Raw genomic sequence first — 22,394 nt, forward strand, 5'->3', positions numbered from 1 at the left:
GACAAGCAGAACACCAGGATTATCTCAACTAATGTTATTACAAAAAAAACCCAACAAAAAACAGGGTTGGTTGTTGTGCTGCTGTTTTTTTAAAGCCACACATTATTTTGTTTTTACAGCTGTAAACTTTCTGAGATTAATATTCTTAAAAGAGCCAATGACTTAAAAAAAACTACTTTGAAAATGGAAGCTGAAGAACTTCCATTTGAAAGAATGAGTTTTTCTAATGATTTACAGATTTTAAACTTAAGGAAATGCTATTGCTATTTTACTAGTGGTAGCAATTTAAGTGTGCATTTATGTTTAAAGTGTTTGCAAATAACCACAGCGTAAAATACAGGAGACAAAAAAGTGTAGAATTAGTTAACTGTTTCATCTATAGACCTTAGCAAGGCACCTTTGTATTTGGGGAGACATTCATGGTGTGAGCTTGAAAGGTCAAACTATCTCATCGTGGTTTTAATTGGTATCTGAAGCTGCATTCCTGTCTCTGTTCCAATCAGCCAGGCAGCTAAAGCCCATCTTTCACCAGGTCAGCCATGAGACTGCCCAGTTTGGACAGCATGCCTCCCATCCCTTCCGCATCACTCCTTGTCATCTTTTACCCAAAACCTTTACGGATTTTAGAAAAGAATAAATCACTTCATATCTACACAAACTAAAGGGGATAACATATTTTGTATTTCCTCATAATTTTAAGGATTACACAGAAAACTATGCTCTAAATGAAACAAAATTATATAGAGCTGTTCAAAACCTTTAGGACCATTATTTTTTATGACATTTCATAGGAGTTTCTAAATAGGACTTTTATTTCAGTTTTATGGTTCTTTTTTAAGGCACCTGATGTTTGTACACTTCCTATCAGTTACCATTCTGGAATGGTGAGCAGCAGTTTTAATCAAAACATAGTTGCAATAGTGTTTCATCTGATGCCCACCCAGCTAAATAAAGTCACCCACACACACATTCACTTAAATACGCAACTTGACTCTAAAGTGCTGAGCTGCTGTATCATCCTTTTCTTCCCACCCCAGTTTGAAAAGGTACTAGGTATGTGGATAGTCAGGCAGACTCTCACTGTAAGCTCTTATTTTAGAAAATGTTTTTTTCTGTGTCCAAGCATTCTGCAGAATGCCTTGGTGTGAGTAACCACCCTGTTGCAATTATTCTGACTGCTGGCTTAACGTGTAATTTGATGCTTATATTCTGTAGGTTAAAATAATCTCCAGTCTAATGAGGGAACGTTGGACAATATCATTACGGATTTGAGATGCTGAATCAAGTGGGTATTTAATAGGTACCAATACAGTGATTTTGCATTACTTCAAACTGAAACTACCTGTGCTCCATGAAAGCTAGGATGTACATATATGAGTTCCAACAACTTAAACCCTCAAGTTTGGTCAATGATCCTCAATGGGTAGGAACAAGAACTGTGCCACTGATCTCAGTGATCCCAAACCAAATTACTGCACAAATTTGGACCATAACCTCAGAAATTAAATACTAAAAACTAATTAAACTCCAATTCTATCAAAATATTCAGATGACTTTATTCCTCAAAAACAGCTCTCATATGAGTGGTTCATCAGTGTCAACAAAATTCAAAGACAGTTATTACAGTTTTATTAGGAATAGTTTGGGCATATTCTGTCCAATATAATTCATAGACAAGTCATAAAAAAACATTTATTTTTTTTCAATCCTGATAGTGATCATGTGTAAATCACACCCGTTGGCAACTGCTGCTGCTGCTCTGCTTGCTGCAGACTTCTTGCTTCATCAGGGTGTACAGAGCAGCTGCTTCAGTGGTTGTTCTTGTTGAGGGCAGCATGGCACACCATGAAGGAAATGAAATCAGCAGATGTAAGTTGTGCTGAACTACTTCAATAATATATGGTAAAATAGTCATGCTGTTAACCCCAGAACTGCAGAGACTGCTTTTCAAAAACTTCAGATTTTACCGTTAGAGCAATCATCATTCCATTCAGTTGTAGTGTGTCCTAATTAAGCCTGGAGAAAGAGTCAAGCTACTGTGCTGCAATAACATATGCAACTGAAACAGCATTACATGATAATTATTGAACCCATCAGTGCACCTAGAAGAGAGCTGCTAACCAGAACATATGGAGGGAGTACAGAGATATAATTCCATGCACAATGCTTCCCAATATGTTAAAGATTTGTTTGACTTTTTTTTTTTAATTGTGTATGTAAAAAGACATATTTGCCTTTATAAATCTTCATGTACTCAAATACAATTTTTTCAAATGCATACACATAATCAGCATTCAACAGATTCAAGTGAAGATTCTCCCATCCCGTCACTCCAAAAAAATCTCAGAAGAGACACCTTTTTCTTATTCCAGTGGTGAAATCCACCTGGCTATACCAGCTATCCACCAGCATTTTCTTGATTTCCCATTTCTGGCTCTGTCACCAAACTTGTAGCATTTAAACTTCCATTTCTTTCACACACACTGTCATTTCCAATTTATGAATCAGTTAGGTTTTAATCCTATTTTGTGTCATCACACTACCATGGTCACTTTATATAAAATAACCACCACAGAGTACCGAGAATATTTAATTTGTTACATATTTATGTTCACAGAGATCTCATACTTTCCTGTCATTTTGTTGGTGGAACGTGTTACCTGAACTGACCACCAAATTGTGGCTGATGCTGCAGCTCGAACCAGTTACAACTTTGCAAATACCCTGTGTTTCCTCCTTCTGGCTCTTCAGACTGCATTGATCTGAAAGAACCAGAGCCTTTCTGAATGCACTCTGCAAAGTAAATGCCACAGTACAGACACCACGCTTGCTTTAAATAATCCTGAATCCTCCTAAGTTCAAAACAATTAAAATCTCACCCTCCTATCTGCTTCTAGACATACCCACTTTACATGAGTCCACTCATGGACTCCTGAACCCTAAAGAGGAACTTTGAAAGGTCGCATAAGAAGATACCACATCATGAAGTCTGCATTAGCCAGAATTTTCTACATCAGATTTAGGCAAGGAGAAGAAAACTGCCATTTCAATTGCAACTAAAAGCTTACCTCAGATGAGGACCATTCGGCCTTAGTGGTGGCTGCCAAGAAATGGCAATAAATGACTCACTGATTGGAGTCACAGACAATGGACTAACACTCTGAGGAACTGTTGAAGGTGTAGTCACACTGGTAGGCAAACTCTCTGTGCAGCCTCCTAGAAAGCCATCCCCTCCAGAACAAGCTATTATGGTGACAGAGTAATTTGTATAGGGTATAAGATTGGTCACCAAATAACTTAATGTTGAAGTATTCCCAGTAATGACAATTCGTGGATCAGGCATGCGAATCTCATAGTTAAGGATTTCACCGTTCTGTATCAGAGGAGGTTTCCATGAGACCTGAAGGAGAAGAAAATTAAAATATTATAGTAACACTAGTCTCTCAGGCAGAATGTAAAAATTTGACACAACATGCTACAAATGAACACCAGCGCGATCTCAATATATCCTTTTCCTTCTTCAGCAAGACAGATTTTGTGTATTTCCCAGGTAACTGAAATTTTACTTTTAAAGCTGCATCAGTTAGAAATCTAACCTTTAATTTTAGTGAAGGTTGCAGTCACAGTTGCAGTCATTGAAAAATCTACTAGTCAGCTTCACAAATAAAATGTGAATGCTCCACTCAAAATTCTGGGATGTTCAGATGCACTAGCAAAACTATGATAATTATTATAAGTATCACTAACTAGCATTTATTTTCTTAGGGTGTATTGCCTGGTGTGCTCATCTATCAGAGGCAGAGTAAAAAGAAATCTTATTTTGTGTTTTCACAATTTTAATGTGTAAATGCCTTAGCCCCTGTGAGAAAAAAGATTTGTCTGCACTCTTCACATTATGAAAAATGCAGGTTTTCCCTTTTATTTTTCAGTAATAAATTACACTGGTAAGTATCAGACAAAAAGCAGGCACAATTTTCCATTTTTAGAGTTACTGAATTATGCTGAGAAAACTTTACCACAAAAAATGGAAATCACATACAGAATTCATGTTATATATATGCATCCTGCTACACTTACTGTGGCTAAACTGAGGTTAGGTGGTTGAGTTTTTTTAGGTTTCTCTTTTTTAAAGCATCTTATTCTGTATTTTTAGTCTTATCAACTCCAGTGAGGATCCACCACTCAAATCATTGTACCATCAAGTGCAAGGATGTTCTCAATTCTTTTTTAAGGCTTTTTGCCACAGTATCATGACAGAAGAGACTTTAGATTGATACAACAAGGACATGTAACTGGACTCAGGAACTCAAAGTTTAAAATAGGTAGTCTAAAACAATCTATCAATCCTTCTTATCCTAGAAGTGCGAGGGGAGAAGAAACACCAGTTTTGCTTTGCACATCCCTGGGACTATTTTCTTTGCCATTGACCCACTCATTTATAACAACGGCTACTTGTTTTCCTCCCAGCCATAAGATAATTATGGATTGAATCCAACACTGCAAAAAACACAGAAACTGAGAAAACCTATGTGGAGTTATGTGCAGAGTAAAATGAACAATGATAATACTGGAGTGTTAAATAGTAATACTGAGATACTTACTTAACTTGAACATTCTCCTTAATACTCTCCAGCCTTCAAAGTATCTTTAAAAAGGTATATGCACAATTACACACAGCCACGGAAACAGAGAAGCTTGATTTATAAAAGGATTTTTAAAGGACCCTTGGGGATTAGGAAATGTTATAGCTTAGGTACAGAAGGACCTCTTAGGCCATCAGACTTGAAGAAACCTGGCAGCAAAGTAGTGGAGAAAGCTGAAGGACTTTGATAACAGAATCTGGAATACTATTAAACAGAGAATTAGAAACAGGGTGATCTTGAGTAAAGACAGCACAAACAAGATTATTGGTACCCACATAGGAAAGGCTTAGCTCTGGCTAATTATCAAATGCTGCATTTGTTACTTCTGGCCTCAAATCACAATGGAACAAATAAAGAAAATACTATTGATAAAACAATGGGAAATTTCACAGAAGGTAGGAATCAGCTCTGCACCGTGCTCAGAAACACTGAGCAATCTCTCATTTTGAAGTAGTTCATGTGATCTAGCCATAATCTTAGGAAGCAGAGAATAATGGATGATTAGCACAGATAACAGAAAGTGTTGTTTTCAAATGCAGCTATAAAGCATTCAGGTCAGTAAACTTCAGGTGACATTTGCAATCCCAATGCCTTTCATTGCTACCATACTGCACACACAAGAGATGCACTGTGTATGTTACAGAAAGAGGGGAACGTGCACGGGAACACCCATTTCTGCAACCATAATTATATTATTCTTTATTGAGGTGTAGCACCAATTCTAAAATTTTGCCTCTGTTAAGTGTGACTAAAGATAATATATTAGAGGGCGTTTTTTAAGAATATTAATACAGTACATCTGTCATTATCAGTGAAAAAAAAAAAAGACCTCTTACTTGTTGCTTAATGCAAGGTGGCTTCTAATAAAAGAACTATTTGTCAAATGCTTTGGGAAATTCCTGGTATTACACTCTCAGAAGAGAAAATTGCCTAAAAATGTTCACCTTGTACAAATCCCTGTTTTATTTCCTGGAAGAGAGGAGCAGCTATTTTTAAATTACATTATATTTTAGATGCATAAGTTTTCTATCTAATAGAACTTGCACAAAATTCACCATATACTGTAGCCCCTTCACAATAAAGGAACAGATTTATAACATGGGCAGGAGAACAAATGCTGCTCCAGTACCTCAGCTGCTGAATTTTATACAGCATGTGCACTAGCTGGTAGAACTTGAAAAAAACTCCCAGGTGTTACTTCACAGCATTTTCTGTGCACTAGCAGATAAAATACCTCATGTTGTGCATAACAGATGCTTTCTGGGGTTTACATTAGGAAATTTCTCAAATTTAATTTTTTTTTCTAAGAGAACCGAAAACGAGGCTGAACAAAAAGAATAGAAGATGACACTAAATTGGGTGGGAGTGTCGATGTGCTTGAGGGCAGGGAGGCTCTGCAGAGGGATCTGGACAGGCTTGATCAATGGGACAAATCAACTTCATGAGTTTCAAGAAGGCCAAATGCTGGGTCCTGCTCTTTGGCCACAACAACCCCCAGCAGCACCACAGGCTTGGGGAGGAGTGGCAGGAGAGCTGCCCAGCAGAGAGGGACCTGGAGGTGTTGATTGACAGGCAGCTGAACATGAGCCAGCAGTGTGCCCAGGTGGTCAAGAAGGCCAAGAGCATCCTGGCCTGCATCAGGAATAGTGTGATCAGCAGGACCAGGGAGGTGATTGAGGCTGCGCCTCGAGCACTGTGTGCAGTTTTGGGCTCCACAGTTTAGGAAGGACATTGAGGTGCTGGAGAGGGTGCAGAGAAGGGCAAGTAGGCTGATTAGGGGTGTGGAGAACAGATCTTATGAGGAGAGGCTGAGGGAGCTGGGACTGTTCAGGCTGGAGAAGATGAGGCTGAGGGGAGACCTCATTGCTCTCTACAACTACCTGAGAGGAGGTTGTGGTGAGGTGACCTCCCTGGCAACCAGCGACAAGGCAAGAGGAAATGGTCTCAGGTTGTGCCAGGGGAGGTTCAGATTGGATATTAGGAAAAAATTCTTCACTGAAAGAGTGGTGAGGCATTGGAACTGGCTGTCCAGGGAGGTGGTGGAGGCACTGGCCATGGAGGTGTTTAAAAAATGGGTAGACGTGCTGCTTCAGGGGATGGTTCAGCGGTGTAGGGGGGTGTAGAGCTGATGGTTGGACTTAATGAACTTGAAGGTCTTTTCCAACCTTAACGATCTGTGATTCTATAAATATTTAGTCAGCAGCACAACACAGAATGCAGCTTACTAATTTCTGGGTATAGGTATCTCGTACAACAATATGTAGACCAGTTATCATTTTGGTTTGTATTTTTTTAAACTGGATAAAGGAATGACCAAGGATACTCACATTCACTGCTGTGCCACTTGACCTGCTTTGAATTGCATATATCACCTGGGAATATGGGACTGCCTGACCCAAACAGTCTAAGTGAGGATGATGGAGCCAGCCTGCTTAACACTGAAGTGGCACTACTGGACTTCTTCTCCACTTTGATGTGCCAAGGTTTGAGGTAAGAGCTTGGCAATGCATGAAAGCAATAAAGCTCACTGGACAGGCTGTGCTGGAAGCAGTAACAGTTTGTTCATTGATTTGAAGCTCAGCACTGAGATCATGAAAGAGGATGCCCATGAGGAAGAGGGAATAAGGTAACTACTGGGAGAGATTAACTGATTCAATGTAATGACTCTGGAAGCTGTCATTTAAAGATCAAAGCACCTAATTTTCTCCACCACAAAATTTAAAGAGGCAGAAATTAGCCATTCTACCCCCATTAAACAGTTATAACCTTGGAATCATTTATTTATTTATTTATTTCCTTTTGACAGCTGTTGGAATCCTGGAATTTAGATCTGAGTTATATGAAGAGAAGCACTGGTACATGGGCAACTATTTCAGTACTTCAGACCTGGCTTCAAAAGCTAGCTTTTAAATCAGCATGTTTGGTTTCATTTTATTTTTATTTCTCCTAGCTACTGCTTGTAGCATCTACAAACAGAATGTAATAAATACACTATTGAGAGCTTTTCACTGTCGGTCTCAAAGCACATTGTAAGTCTCAAATTGCAAGTATTATTACTCCAATTCTACAGATGAAAAGGCTAAATCCCAGACTAAGCCACATATCAGAAAGAAGCAAAACTGAAAACCAAGACCTGCAACCCTAATTCTACATTCCAACCGCTGGACTATAGTCCTCTTCCAACACCCTAGCCCTCCCAAAAGTATCTGGGAGATGAATTTCCTCATGAGTTCTTATCTGTCTTAACAGAAGTTATAGTGGAATTCAATCAAGAGTCAGTATCACACCAGAAAAGAAAATCCTGATGGACCTCCCTAATAATTATTCTCATATACTTTGCACATGAATTACATCCAACTTCAGCAAGTGTTACCACAGAAGAACGGCGTGATCAAGTTTGCAGTAGTAGATTGCTGCTGCAAAAACTCATAGAAGCATTTAGCTTGAGCCATGAAAAATCAGAAAAAAAAAAATTCTTTATGATCCTAAACACCTACTACAGCAAAGTGTTTAAGATATATCAAAGGCAGGGGGATACTGCTGATGAAACCCTCATTAGTTCATCCCACAGTATGTACAAATGAGCAAGCTGTGCAAGAAATCACAGTCCTAAAATGTGGAAAACCTCTAGTGTGCAAGTTAAGGCTGTTCCTATGGGTGTTGGGAGTACCCTAAGTCGTTCAAGCAGCACTTATGTGGCAAATAAACCAAGGTCTCACTGACCTTAGCAGCATTACAAGGCAATCTTCACTCAAGGATTGATCGCTCCTAAACAATTTTCCCAATGCACTAGTCATACCTGCATAAAAACTGGAAGTGTGGAGAATAAAGTCTAGAGTCCTTTTTCTACACAACACAAAGCTGCTCTGTGGGCTCACTGCAACTCCCTTCAGTGTACAGGGCCTAGGTATCAGGGTTGTTTGTATTCTCAAAATTATGTTCTTGTGCAATTGTAGTCTGAAGCATTTTGAGAGTGAAATGGTGATAAGGGGGTTTAACCCTGAAGAGAGGAAGGGTCTTCACAGCCTCATTCTCTACCATACAGCAATCTGCAAAGGTAAAACACTGAAGGATCACCTCTCGGTTAGTCACTAATTTCAGTGATTATGGAATTATTACCGTTGCATCCAACATTCTGTAATCAGAAGCAACTTCACAGGACAGCGATCATTAACATTGAGACAAAAAGCAACTCCAGAACATGTGCCTGTAACAGCAATTCCACAGGAAGTGCAAAACAGATAAAGATAACACTTTCATTTTTATGGATGATACTCAAACTGTAATAACAGGGTATAATTGCTTTAAATTGTGATATCCCTTCAGTACAGCTGAAATTTCCCCCCCGCATATTTTAGTCCCAGTCTATTTAGTCTATAACAGCAATTCCACAGGAGGTGGAAAATAGATAAAGATAACACCTTCATTTTTATGGATGATACTCAAACTGTAACAACAGGGTATAATTGCTTTAAATTGTATGTGATATCCCTTCAGTACAGCTGAAATTTTCCCCCCGCATATTTTAGTCCCAGTCTATTTAGAGAACAACAGGCATTTAGGAGTCCACCGTCCAGCTTCTGGGCTAATGAAGAACAGAAGACAACTATAAAAAACCCCCACAACAGCCATTCTTATTTGTTTGCTCACATGCATACGCAATTGAGCAGTCAAATTTGAGAAGCAGCTACTAGAAAAGACAGAGTGCAGAATGCAACCCTTGGAGATCCTGTTCACAGCAAACTGATGACATTGTTCAATTTGTAGGGTGGACTACTAGCTTTCTCTGCTCCAGTTTCTATTCACAGAAAAGTATGGCAGGTGAACTGTAAATTAAGTGATTGCCATCACTGAGGGTAACAACAAACATGAATGACAATGGCTGCCACTTCTTGTCTTATCAATGGTCCAGTGATGGCACAGGCCAGCAAGAGAGAGCAATACAGTCAAACATGCATTAGCAAGTCTCCAGTTAAGCCAATAATCAAGATTACATCCATCTTCCCCAGGCCAAAGCCCTCAAGGGACAACCAGCAGCAAACCAGAAGTCAAGCAGCCAAAGTTGGAGAATTCGCATACTACAGTTAATTTAGTTCAGTGTTCCCAGCCAAGTAATGCTTTTCCTACACAAAGAACTCCTTTACATAATTATTCACCATGTAAACCACCTCTTTCTCAAGTCACTCAACCTAGCTACATTCCCAAATGTCATATCAGTGTGAAGTGTGAGATTGAAGCAGCACAGCAATTGCAACCCTCACAAGAAAAGGAAACAATTTCTTTTATACTTCTGTATATTAGGTTATAGCAAATCTTGTGTAACAGGAATAATGTTCATGGCATTGGCATATACTAAATAAACGGCTTCTGCTGTTGCAGAATACCTCCACTTCACTTTGGCATTTAATCAGCCACAAAAGCAGTTTATTGCACAGTATACTCCACTACCATGAACATTATCAATCCAGAAAATATTAAAAAAATATCATGCAGGTGTCAGAGAAATGGGTACTTTAAAAATTATCAACAGCTTGACACTTTCTGTTGCACAGAAGAAAGCAAGCTAAATGTTATGGAGAGATATTGGTCCATTCTGATTAAAATTAAATGTTAAAGCAGCATATACACATCAGAAGTGTTTATGCCAAGAGAGACCTGCTGTGCTGGTATTTTCTTCCTTGCAGAGTGAAAACCTTTGTCTATGAAATTAAGCCGTATACTCAAGTGAGTATTATACTGGAGCACTTTGAATTCTCCACATCCTCAAATCATTTATATTGATTCTGTGACTAAATAAAGGAATAGAAATATGTTTCTCTTTTTTTGTAAATTCCCTCTGTTTTCAGTAGAAGTAAATATTTGTGCTCATGGTTTAAGGACTGGTTGCACTGACAGCTGAAAGCCTCTATTGATTTGCAACTGTGGCTTGGTAAAGGAGCCTCTCACCAATCTTTCCCACACTGCCCTTCCAATACTTTCCGCTCTAAACTGGGAGGACAGCCTTCTCCAGGGCAAGAGGTGATTAAAATCCCCCTCCCAAAGAGATGGCTTGTTTTCCATCCTGTGTTTAAGAGCTACCATCATATGCCCTCAGTAAGATGAGAGCATAGTGAAACACCAGCAGATTCCACAAATTTTATTTGCACACTACATTGGTGATATATACATGGCAGGTGTGGTGGGCTTGATCTGTTAAGAGGGAAAGTGTCCCTTCCTGGGACCCTCATCAGAACTTACAGGCAGCAATGTAAAGCAATCCCAAATCAGATCCATCCTATTTGCACACAGGAAAACTTTTCAACCTTACACAATACTTCACATTTGTTCTGCCTGTGCAACTAGCATACTTCTGGGCTGAAGTGACACAAGGGTGTTGCAGAGCAGCTGCTCAGATCTATAGCCTAGTTTGAAAGATCAGAGCAAAAAAACCCAAATATTTTTAGAACAAGTGGTACCTTTTTCTTCTCCTATTCTCCCAGCACACAACAGTCACATGGATCACATGACAGACTTGGCACCTTGGCAGAGCCCACTGGGTGGCCTCAGAGTCTTCCTATGCTGATGTGAACTTTCCATAAAATTGAAGAGAAGGAAGAAAGACCATGACTAACAAGCTAATCCATTTGACAGACTTCTAAGAAGACTAATAACTAAAATGAAATCCCAGTTGCTTCCTCTGATGCTCCCATCTGTGAAGAAGCAGAAGACAAGAAATTTAGTCCCAGTCTATTTAGAGAACAACAGGCATTTAGGAGTCCACCGTCCAGCTTCTGGGCTAATGAAGAACAGAAGACAACTATAAAAAAACCCCACAACAGCCATTCTTATTTGTTTGCTCACATGCATACGCAATTGAGCAGTCAAATTTGAGAAGCAGCTACTAGAAAAGACAGAGTGCAGAATGCAACCCTTGGAGATCCTGTTGACAGCAAACTGATGACATTGTTCAATTTGTAGGGTGGACTACCAGCTTTCTCTGCTCCAGTTTCTATTCACAGAAAAGTATGGCAGGTGAACTGTAAATTAAGTGATTGCCATCTCTGAGGGTAACAACCAACATGAATGACAATGGCTGCCACTTCTTGTCTTATCAATGGTCCAGTGATGGCACAGGCCAGCAAGAGAGAGCAATACAGTCAAACATGCATTAGCAAGTCTCCAGTTAAGCCAATAATCAAGATTACATCCATCTTCCCCAGGCCAAAGCCCTCAAGGGACAACCAGCAGCAAACCAGAAGTCAAGCAGCCAAAGTTGGAGAATTCGCATACTACAGTTAATTTAGTTCAGTGTTCCCAGCCAAGTAATGCTTTTCCTACACAAAGAACTCCTTTACATAATTATTCACCATGTAAACCACCTCTTTCTCAAGTCACTCAACCTAGCTACATTCCCAAATGTCATATCAGTGTGAAGTGTGAGATTGAAGCAGCACAGCAATTGCAACCCTCACAAGAAAAGGAAACAATTTCTTTTATACTTCTGTATATTAGGTTATAGCAAATCTTGTGTAACAGGAATAATGTTCATGGCATTGGCATATACTAAATAAACGGCTTCTGCTGTTGCAGAATACCTCCACTTCACTTTGGCATTTAATCAGCCACAAAAGCAGTTTATTGCACAGTATACTCCACTACCATGAACATTATCAATCCAGAAAATATTAAAAAAATATCATGCGGGTGTCAGAGAAATGGGTACTTTAAAAATTATCAACAGCTTGACACTTTCTGTTGCACAGAAGAAAGCAAGCTAAATGTTATGGAGAGATATTGGTCCATTCTGATTAAAATTAAATGTTAAAGAAGCATATACACATCAGAAGTGTTTATGCCAAGAGAGACCTGCTGTGCTGGTATTTTCTTCCTTGCAGAGTGAAAACCTTTGTCTATGAAATTAAGCCGTATACTCAAGTGAGTATTATACTGGAGCACTTTGAATTCTCCACATCCTCAAATCATTTATATTGATTCTGTGACTAAATAAAGGAATAGAAATATGTTTCTCTTTTTTTGTAAATTCCCTCTGTTTTCAGTAGAAGTAAATATTTGTGCTCATGGTTTAAGGACTGGTTGCACTGACAGCTGAAAGCCTCTATTGATTTGCAACTGTGGCTTGGTAAAGGAGCCTCTCACCAATCTTTCCCACACTGCCCTTCCAATACTTTCCGCTCTAAACTGGGAGGACAGCCTTCTCCAGGGCAAGAGGTGATTAAAATCCCCCTCCCAAAGAGATGGCTTGTTTTCCATCCTGTGTTTAAGAGCTACCATCATATGCCCTCAGTAAGATGAGAGCATAGTGAAACACCAGCAGATTCCACAAATTTTATTTGCACACTACATTGGTGATATATACATGGCAGGTGTGGTGGGCTTGATCTGTTAAGAGGGAAAGTGTCCCTTCCTGGGACCCTCATCAGAACTTACAGGCAGCAATGTAAAGCAATCCCAAATCAGATCCATCCTATTTGCACACAGGAAAACTTTTCAACCTTACACAATACTTCACATTTGTTCTGCCTGTGCAACTAGCATACTTCTGGGCTGAAGTGACACAAGGGTGTTGCAGAGCAGCTGCTCAGATCTATAGCCTAGTTTGAAAGATCAGAGCAAAAAAACCCAAATATTTTTAGAACAAGTGGTACCTTTTTCTTCTCCTATTCTCCCAGCACACAACAGTCACATGGATCACATGACAGACTTGGCACCTTGGCAGAGCCCACTGGGTGGCCTCAGAGTCTTCCTATGCTGATGTGAACTTTCCATAAAATTGAAGAGAAGGAAGAAAGACCATGACTAACAAGCTAATCCATTTGACAGACTTCTAAGAAGACTAATAACTAAAATGAAATCCCAGTTGCTTCCTCTGATGCTCCCATCTGTGAAGAAGCAGAAGACAAGAAAACCACTGGGTGCAACAAGCCGTGCCCATAATCTCTTTGGTTATGAAGTGCAATGAGCTCTTCTGCATGTATAACTCTTTTCTCATTTTTTAAAGATATGATAAATAGAAATAATAAAAGCTAAAAAAAAAAAAATAATCTCTTGCTCTCCGGAAAAGTAAGAAAATGTTATGATTTTTAAGAAGTCTTAAAAATCAGAAGCAATGTCTCAGCCGTAGAATACGCTCTGCACAGCAACTGTACCAACTATTTCCAACTCCCCCTACAAAGATTACCAAATTAAAAAACACTAAGTAAAATAAAATACTGTATAAATTAGAAGAATTTATGACCGTATCAGCAAAGGATACCAATACATTGTACACAGATAGAAATATTCTTTGCTGAAGGACAGATACTCAGAAAAGAGTTAATTTGTAAAGGCATATACATAAGTCACTTTTTTTCAATGAAATACTGCCACTTTTAATTATTTTGAACATTTTAACTTAAATATTTAAAATCAAGAAAAAATAACACTAAAACTAAGTGATGGAAATAAAAATATCTGGGTTTCAGCATCTTTAACATAAATTAGTCTTAGCAGACCAATCAACTACGTGTTTCCAGGTGGAAAAAACCAAGCCTGAGTACAAGAGCAGCAGTGATGCAAATATGACCAACACTCATACAGACAGTTGTACAACATAGATACTAAAGGACCCCTATAGAGCTTTGAATGTTAATGATTGACTAGGAAAGAAGAAGGCAAAAAAACCCATTTGAACTGTTCCACAAAAAAAGAAGAAGACATTTAAAAAGCATTGCCCCATTGAAATCAAATTATTACAGAATGAAGACTGCACTTCCGGATTTCAGGTTTTGGAAGAAATAAATGATCAGACTGACTTTCAGTAATAGTAGATTACTTAATCTTGGAGGTGAGCAAAAGACAATAAAATTACAACTGAGCACACACCTCTGGTCCCAAGAAAAGACATCTAGTAAAGAATGACAAGACCTCTCATAAGTCACAAGCTTTTAGAATTAGGATTGGGTGTTGACTGCACTTGGAGAAAGAAAAAATATGGATATGATATAAAATTATTATGCCCTTATCACATTAACTGAATCATTAAAGGTTGCGGTGACTTCATTCTTGTGCTTAGAGTTGAAGCTAATATGTAAAAGCTCATGACATAAAATGTGGACATGTGTGCAAGCATGCCATTGAACCAGGGCTGCTGTTTACTCAGCATTGCTGCTTCTGGTAAATCCATGAAAAATGCTTTACTATAAATTGAGGTGGATATTAAGATATACTTACAGAAGCACAGAGGGCAGAATCCTGGAAGTAGATTGCTCAGATCTTCAATGAGCAACAGCAATTCATCACAATTACTAGTGGTCGATCATTATTAATTCTTACAGTAACCACTATATTCATACCAAATTCATTTGCTATTAATGTGGAGGTAACATGCAATTCCTTACATATTAAAAATATTTTGTAAAGGATTAGGATTATTTTTTTAATGGTGAGTAGTTTTTTTGTATCTTAAAATTATGTATGAACAAATAAAAAAATCACCATTGGTTTACTGCTTAAATTCATACCCTTGTACTATTTAGACTACACTGGTAACACCACTCTGTTTACCTTTTGAAAATACAATGTATACCAAAAATAATACATCTAACAGATGAACTTCAATCTTATGCAAATGTCCTTTGTTTTGCGCTCTGGTGAGCAAGCTACTGTACCAATATCTTTGGCATTAGTACAAGACTGAATCCATGGAAGCATGTGTATATTTACACAAAAGACGATTCTAAGCTACAAAAATCCCTCTTGTTTGGTTACACTAATTTCCCCTGAATGAAGTTTGTATGCAAGCCAAAACAATGGTAGTTATCCTGTCCTCTAGAGTTCATTCCCAACAGAACGATGTGAATAATTGAAAACTTCCTAGGTAGACCTGTAAGACTCTTCTTCTGTAAATTAGGAGAACTACAATTCTATTTTTTAATTCATTAGCTACTTTTAAAAAAATCTGACAATTATATACAAGATTTAATTACATAGGAAATCTTTTCACTTCTTGGCATTTTAATGAAGCCTTGAAATTTTTGAGAAGGTAATAGGTAATTTTCTGATATGATTAGGGATTTAAAAGTAAGCATGGAAGTTTAATATTCAAAATACATCAGGTGTGTAAGGAAGAAAATGAAAGGGAGTATAATGTCAAAGGCTGGTATAAAGGAAAAAAAATTGAAAGGAATCTAATGCTTTTGAGTCAAAGGACAGACACAGTCATTCTTGAACTACCTCTGCAGCAAGGAAATCTACATGTCTCTCACAAAGACACAATTTGTATATAAAGAAGTACCAAAGCCATGAGGCAATAAGAATTGTTCCTACCTTCACTGAATGTGGTCCCAACACTTCTGCATCAGGTGGCTGAACACCAGCAGGTCTTGATGGTCTAGTGGTAACTTCTGACCATGCACTACTGCTCGTGCCTCCGTGAAGAGTGCTCATCAGCATTCTGTATTCGTATTTCTGCCAAGGGCTCAGAGCAGTGCTCTTATCAATATAGCTCATGGATTGACTGAGAGGGAGAGTCACCACAGTTGATATTTGTTCTGTTCCTTTCACTCTTCTTTCTATAGTAAGGTTTTCCAACAAGCCATTTGGGTGAGCTGGTGGTTGCCAGGATATGACCACAGAAGTTGGAGTATCAGAATACAGCTCTGGAGCAGGAACACCCTCAGGTGCATCCGGAAGAGTCTGTATTGCTGGGGTCTCAGGTGAAAGAGAGCATCCTTTAGAAGTGCATCCTTCTACCTGAAACACATAGACTGTGTAAGGATGCAAGTCTTGTACAGTGCAATTAGATCTGGTTCCTAGCACTGTAGAATGCAGTTGGCCATTTTGGTAAATATTATAGTGAGTGATAACGCCATTTGGCTTTAAAGGATGCTGCCAGGTGATGTTTGCTGCCCTTGCCATAACTTTCAATAGAAGTGGTGGATCTAAAGGTCCAGGTTCTGTAACAGAAAAGAAAAAAAAAAAAAAAAAAGGAAATTACTGAGGGTCTTTGATTTTAAAAGCCAGCATTAGCAAGCAGTACTCATTAAAGAAGTCTCAAAATGACAAAAGAATTTCGTATCTACCAGCCTATTTCTTCAGAAACTGTAGGCTCAGCTACTCAAGGGAAGAATGCAGCTCTCTTCTCAAAGGCAAGCTTCAGTATAAGCCCACCTTTCCCCTAACCTGCCTCCCTCATTCTCTGCATCTTTTTTTCCTCCAGTGTCTCAAAAGTGTACTATCAATGCTGTTAGCATGTGGAGAAAGTGTAAGGCTAAGTAACAGTATAGCACTGCAGTTCTAGCTTTGGTTGATATTTTTTCTAGAGCTCTAGCTACTAATTGCAACCACTGGCACAGGTATAACAAAGCTGCATATTTTTCAGCTCAGTAAGTCCCTACTGCATCTCTCATTACTTATTCAATATTTTACTTCATTCTGTTTATAATTCTAATCCATTTTTTGCAATTTATCTACTCTCTGTTAATATTATAGGTGATTTTTTACTGCAACTGTGACAGAAGCTGCCGATTTAGCTCTTTCACCTACTGATAAATAAACAATGCACAGATCTGACCTTTAGGTTAACAGGTTTTATGCTTGCTCCACTCAGCACTCTAACTGATTCAATTATCATAAAGGTTCAGGAGCTTCCATGAATACTGAAAAAGACCGACCATATGCCTGCATAGGTGTTGTGGAACAGCAAATACTCTGCAGCCCTCCAGAGAAATTCCTTAATTGTAAATAATTTCACCATGCGACACAATCAAGTCACCTTGAATGCAAAACCCTCAGCCTGTGGAGGTAAAGTGTTATTTAAGCTTTACTGAGCTGCGTTAAATTCTGCAATTTGAAGGGCTGTTAAGTTTTTCAATTGAAATTTCATTTAAAATGCAGGTGCTTTTTATTATATTGAGGCTTTACTGCTCTCTAGGTACAAGCAAGAACATGGTGCAATAACACAAATCTGGCTCAATCACTGATCAGTAACAGCTGTAATTCCAGAACATTTAGCATTCTTATAAACCACGTCCTGAAATCTATAAATTGCTACAGCAGATCAAGAAAATACTACATTTCCCTGTATTCTGCCCACAGCAAATTTGACATTTATGAGATTTTTCTCTGAACGTTACATTTTATTGAAATCTTTAAAAAAATCTATATGTACTTGGATTTAGTAATTGTTTAAAATAGCTTTAGGTTTGGGGATTTAAGGAGGGTGAGTATCAAAAGTTATGGGTTGAAAATTTAAAATTCATTAGTGACTGTATTTGTGCTAGGTCTCCAGGACACACGACATAGCATATGCTGAATTCCACAGTAGTCAACAAAACCAATATTTAATTCCTAGTGAAGCAGTATATTGTCCAAACCACAAGGAACAGTATATTTTCACCAGAAGTTAAATAATTCCTGAGAATTTTTAAGTGGAAAGATGAAGAGAGTGAGAGGGAAAATAAAGAACCCTAGAAAACAAATAAATCCAGCACAGTGAGTTGTTCCTTCTGTATTTTAGAGTAACAGTTGAAGCAAACAGAAGTCACTATTCTCCTCTTACACACAGAGAGAAGTAAATCAGGACTATTCCACTGATGCCTGTGGAAACGGATGCAAAATTGAGATAACAAATTTGGGTTTTTTCCTTTTAAATTTGAAAAGTAACTGTTTTTTTCTTGCATTATATGATGCATCACAAAACAACTCCATAAAACTCATCCATAGCACAAATCCTGTTTCAGTCACAGTGATAATAACGACAGAGTTTTATATTTAATGCTTGTTCACTCTAGGATTAACTTAGATCTCTGATTTTACAAGTATAAAAGATGATCTGTTGTAAAGAGAAATCCAACTCTATTTGCATGTATGCTTGGGCAAAATCAATTAGGTCATAAGCTGGAACAAGTTTTGGTCCATTATTCAGAATTCACTGAAAGATGGAGAAGTGGGGAGTGTAAACCTAAATTAGACACATATTCCATAACACAAAAAAATGTGCTGGAGAGAAAGGGAAAGAGGAAAATTTGCTCTGGAATTGAAAAGCTTGGAAATAAGTTGCTGTAAATTCCAGTTTAATGAGGGGAGGGGGTAAAAGATATATTTAACATTGAGCTACAAACTAACATTTTATCTCTTATACCTCTTAAATAAACTAACATACTGCAATCATCTGCAGAAGGAAAACAGAACAAAAAACCCCACAACAATCAAGCAGTTTGTTGTGAGGTAAAAGATAAGCCTTTTTATTCCTACCAAATAAGTTGCTGGCATTACAGGTGAGACATTCACAGTAATTAGTCGAAACTGAGCTTCAACCCCCCCAGAGTGTAGAGGTATTCCTTAGAGACAATCTGTAATGTATGGGAGGAGCTGTCAGACTTAAACTTTAGGTCCCCCTAGTCCCTCCCCTTCCCCTCAACAAAGCAGATTTTGGTATCTAGCATACTTACCCACACATTCCCTACTGCCCTTTTAAAAGAGATTTTTAAGACTCTCTGAGTTCAAACAAGACGTTTGAGAGATGCTTAATTGGCCCCACTGGATGGTAAAGCATTAAATCCTGGTCCCCAACACTCATTCTCTGTAGCTTCTTTTTAAATGGCAAGCAGAATCACCTAATTCTATATACAAATCAACTAGCATGATACTGCTTGGTTGAAAGGGTCACCACAATTATGTAAAACATGAGTATTAACTATAATTGGGATAGTTTGCTAACACAATAAAAAGCTCTGAACATGAGAAAAGTTATGCTCACAGCAGCAGCTATCACTTTCTAAAGTAAGAATTCATGGATGGAATGACATGAAAAAGATGGTTATAAAATTTTAATGGAATGATAAAAGGCAAAAGTCAGCCTCTCAGCTGAATTCTTAAAATCCCTATATATCACAATCAGCTCCTTAACTGTAAAATCAATGTGGAGTATAACATGTTGTCAATGTGCTTGTCACTGGAGGGAAGACCGCAAAGTATGACAGCTACACAGCTCAGCCTGACAATGATGAAAATAAAATCATAAAGCTTTTTACATGGATGTAATTGTTTATAGAAGTAACTACTGAACATGAGAACAGTGGGCATCTTTTTTTCTTAAGATTCTTAGTTCATACTTCAAACCACTTCATTACAGTATTAATACTAGAAGGTAGTTTCATTTTGGCAAATGAAATTATCTTTTATGGCAGGCTATTTTGCTCATCTGTTTCAAAAGTTCAGATTTGACTTTAAATGAAGGCACAGAATCTTCATTAATCTTTTTTAAATCCCTGACTAAAATCACTCACTTGTTTACTTATTATACAGACTGGGGGAGTGAAGAACTATACTCTCATGGATGCATTTTGGGGGAATCTATACTTACATTAATATATTGATACATGTACCTGGATTACTGCCCTTCAAAGATAATGAGAAATACCTGATTTGCTGGGAAACTCTAACTGAGCAGAAATGAAATGTTGTGTGCTTTTTATTCTTGAATAATATACTCTTTTCAGGAACATGGACAATGAAATTACACATATTAACAAAATGTGATGCCTTTCATATACTACCAACTGCAGCCAGCAGAAAATCCAATGACATGCATTCCATATGAATCCCTTTAAATATGAATTAAGAGCCATCTTCAGAGTATTCAGGCTTTTTGCCCACTACTGCTCCAAATGCACACTGGTTCCAGAACCCCAGCCTACCAGTTAAGAAACTTCTTCTAATTCCTAATCTATAGGCATGCATAGGCAGTTCGTACTATTTAACATGTAATAATCCTGTCATATCTGCCACAATACTACTTCAGCTTGATTTGTCCTTTTGTCCTTTAGCTATTCACCTTGTCATGTGTTTCACATGACTTTCTCTTCCCTTAATCACCTCACCAGGTTTCGTCTTCTCTTGCTTCAGTGTCCATTCATCTTTCTCAGGCACAGGTGATCACATTCACATCAACTATGAATTAGTTTATATGCCAAAATTATATGGACCTAACCTACATAGCAAGGGGACTTGTCTTCTCAGACAATGAATATAATTAGCAGAGAAAGCAAGGGCTTCCAAAAGCTGAGAACTGTATCATCAACCCACTTTTCCTGCATTGCCTCTGCCTATTATCAATATAAGGAAGCATACAAGGAGAGCACACCATAATACTATATATCATAAGAATAATGCTTCTGTGTTTTGTGAAGAAATAGCTCAGCTGATACATTACAGGAGCAGTCATTTATGTAAGAACTGAAAAATAAAATAATAGGGTTGTCTGATCGGCAATTCGCAAAACCTTCTCTCCCAACTAGTCCAAGACAGGTGCCTATAAAAGGAATTCAGTAAGAAGTCCATACTGGAATCGTACACTGACCCAACAGACTAAAACATGCTGGTGACTGAGGTGTCCTGTTGTATGTAACTCGTTAGACTGCTGGCAGTTTCTGGAATATCCAAAAGAAAAGAAAGGCAAAGGTGGCTTTTCTCTGAAGCAGCAATTTTGCTAGCTTAAAACTAGCTGTTCAAATCAACATGGATTTTCTCAAGCACTAGTAAAAGCACCTTTCCCATTTGGGAACTAAACCTCTGATCCAAGATTACACCATGTGGATTGCTACCAGCCAATATTGTTTTGCAAATCATAAATCTACACCAAAAGAACACAGCATTTGGCCAGTTGCATGTAGCTATAACCAACTCTTTTACAGCTTCCTTCTCAGATAGCTCAAAGACTTGCCATAATAAAAGGGAAAACTTAAATGATTGCTTTGTTTTTGTATATCTAGAAAATTTAATTGTATTTCTGAATGCAATGCATGTAATTCTGATCTCGGTTCAATGATACACACCAACCTCTCAGTTATGTGGCAATTCCATTGATTCCAAGAGAGTCACCTTAAATTTACATTCAAGTTACTGAAAGCAACTAACCCAGAAACTTCATCAACTGTTTCTATTTGTCTGGCAGTAAATAGTCTGATGCTATACTGACCAAGATCACTGGAACAAACATCTTTTATTAATACATGTTTAGCAGGCCTTAAAATATTAATAGGAGATATATATTATTGTTATTTGGCACGGGGGAATTAGACTTTTAAAAATGCATGGAATGCAGTTACTAGTGCCACACTCATGTAAATGAAAATATTTGAAAATTATTTACAGTGTTTTTTTCTTGCACTATCAAACACCCCAGTCCTACTCATCTATATATTAGGAGAATTTATTATCAGATACAAAACATATTTATGGCAGCATTTTCTAATTTTTCCTTAATAAGTCCTAATATCCTCCTAGACTACTATATATTTTTATAAATAATATATAATATGCAGATATCTTGAGAAATCATCAGCTTGTATTAGTAGAAGTCTATTGACTCTAAAAGTGGATGTGTTGATTTACATCCATCCTTATCAGGCGTATGTGCATGTAAACACACACACATATATACATTTTATTCCCACTGATATTTTTTGCTTTGGTGAAACAAAACAGACATATATTCACTGTGTAAAATTCAATAAGAACTTGTGTACACACCTATATTTCAAGAGAGCAAGAGATACGGGAATTTCTCCTGTCAAATTGTACTCTTAAAAGTCAGAGTCTATTGGTTAGCAGGGCCCAGAATTAAGTGTACTTCGGCAACAAGATGTCAGTATAGGCAGTTTTATAAAAACCATGTTGAAACCTTGACAGAAATACTGCTTGTACCCAATGACAATCACTCAGTCTTAAGCAATTGAGTTGAATATCATTTCACAGATGGCAGCCCTGCAC

The 22,394-nt window shown here is 37.9% G+C and overlaps 1 protein-coding gene across 1 annotated transcript in view; it reads right to left on the minus strand.

Annotated features, from left to right (window-relative positions):
- The window catches only part of USH2A (Usher syndrome 2A (autosomal recessive, mild)), a 393,962-nt gene that overhangs the window by 116,878 nt on the left and 254,690 nt on the right, over positions 1 to 22,394 (minus strand). Inside the window, exons 40-41 of the mRNA XM_009994736.1 lie at positions 15,948 to 16,576; positions 3,069 to 3,400 (exon numbers count right to left, since the gene is read on the minus strand). Of these exons, the coding sequence (XP_009993038.1) occupies positions 3,069 to 3,400; positions 15,948 to 16,576 (961 nt within the window). The remainder of the gene's footprint in view (positions 1 to 3,068; positions 3,401 to 15,947; positions 16,577 to 22,394) is intronic.

The sequence above is a fragment of the Chaetura pelagica genome, unplaced genomic scaffold (genome assembly GCF_000747805.2).
Source record: "Chaetura pelagica isolate M959 unplaced genomic scaffold, ChaPel_1.0 scaffold2, whole genome shotgun sequence".
Lineage (NCBI taxonomy): Eukaryota > Metazoa > Chordata > Aves > Apodiformes > Apodidae > Chaetura > Chaetura pelagica.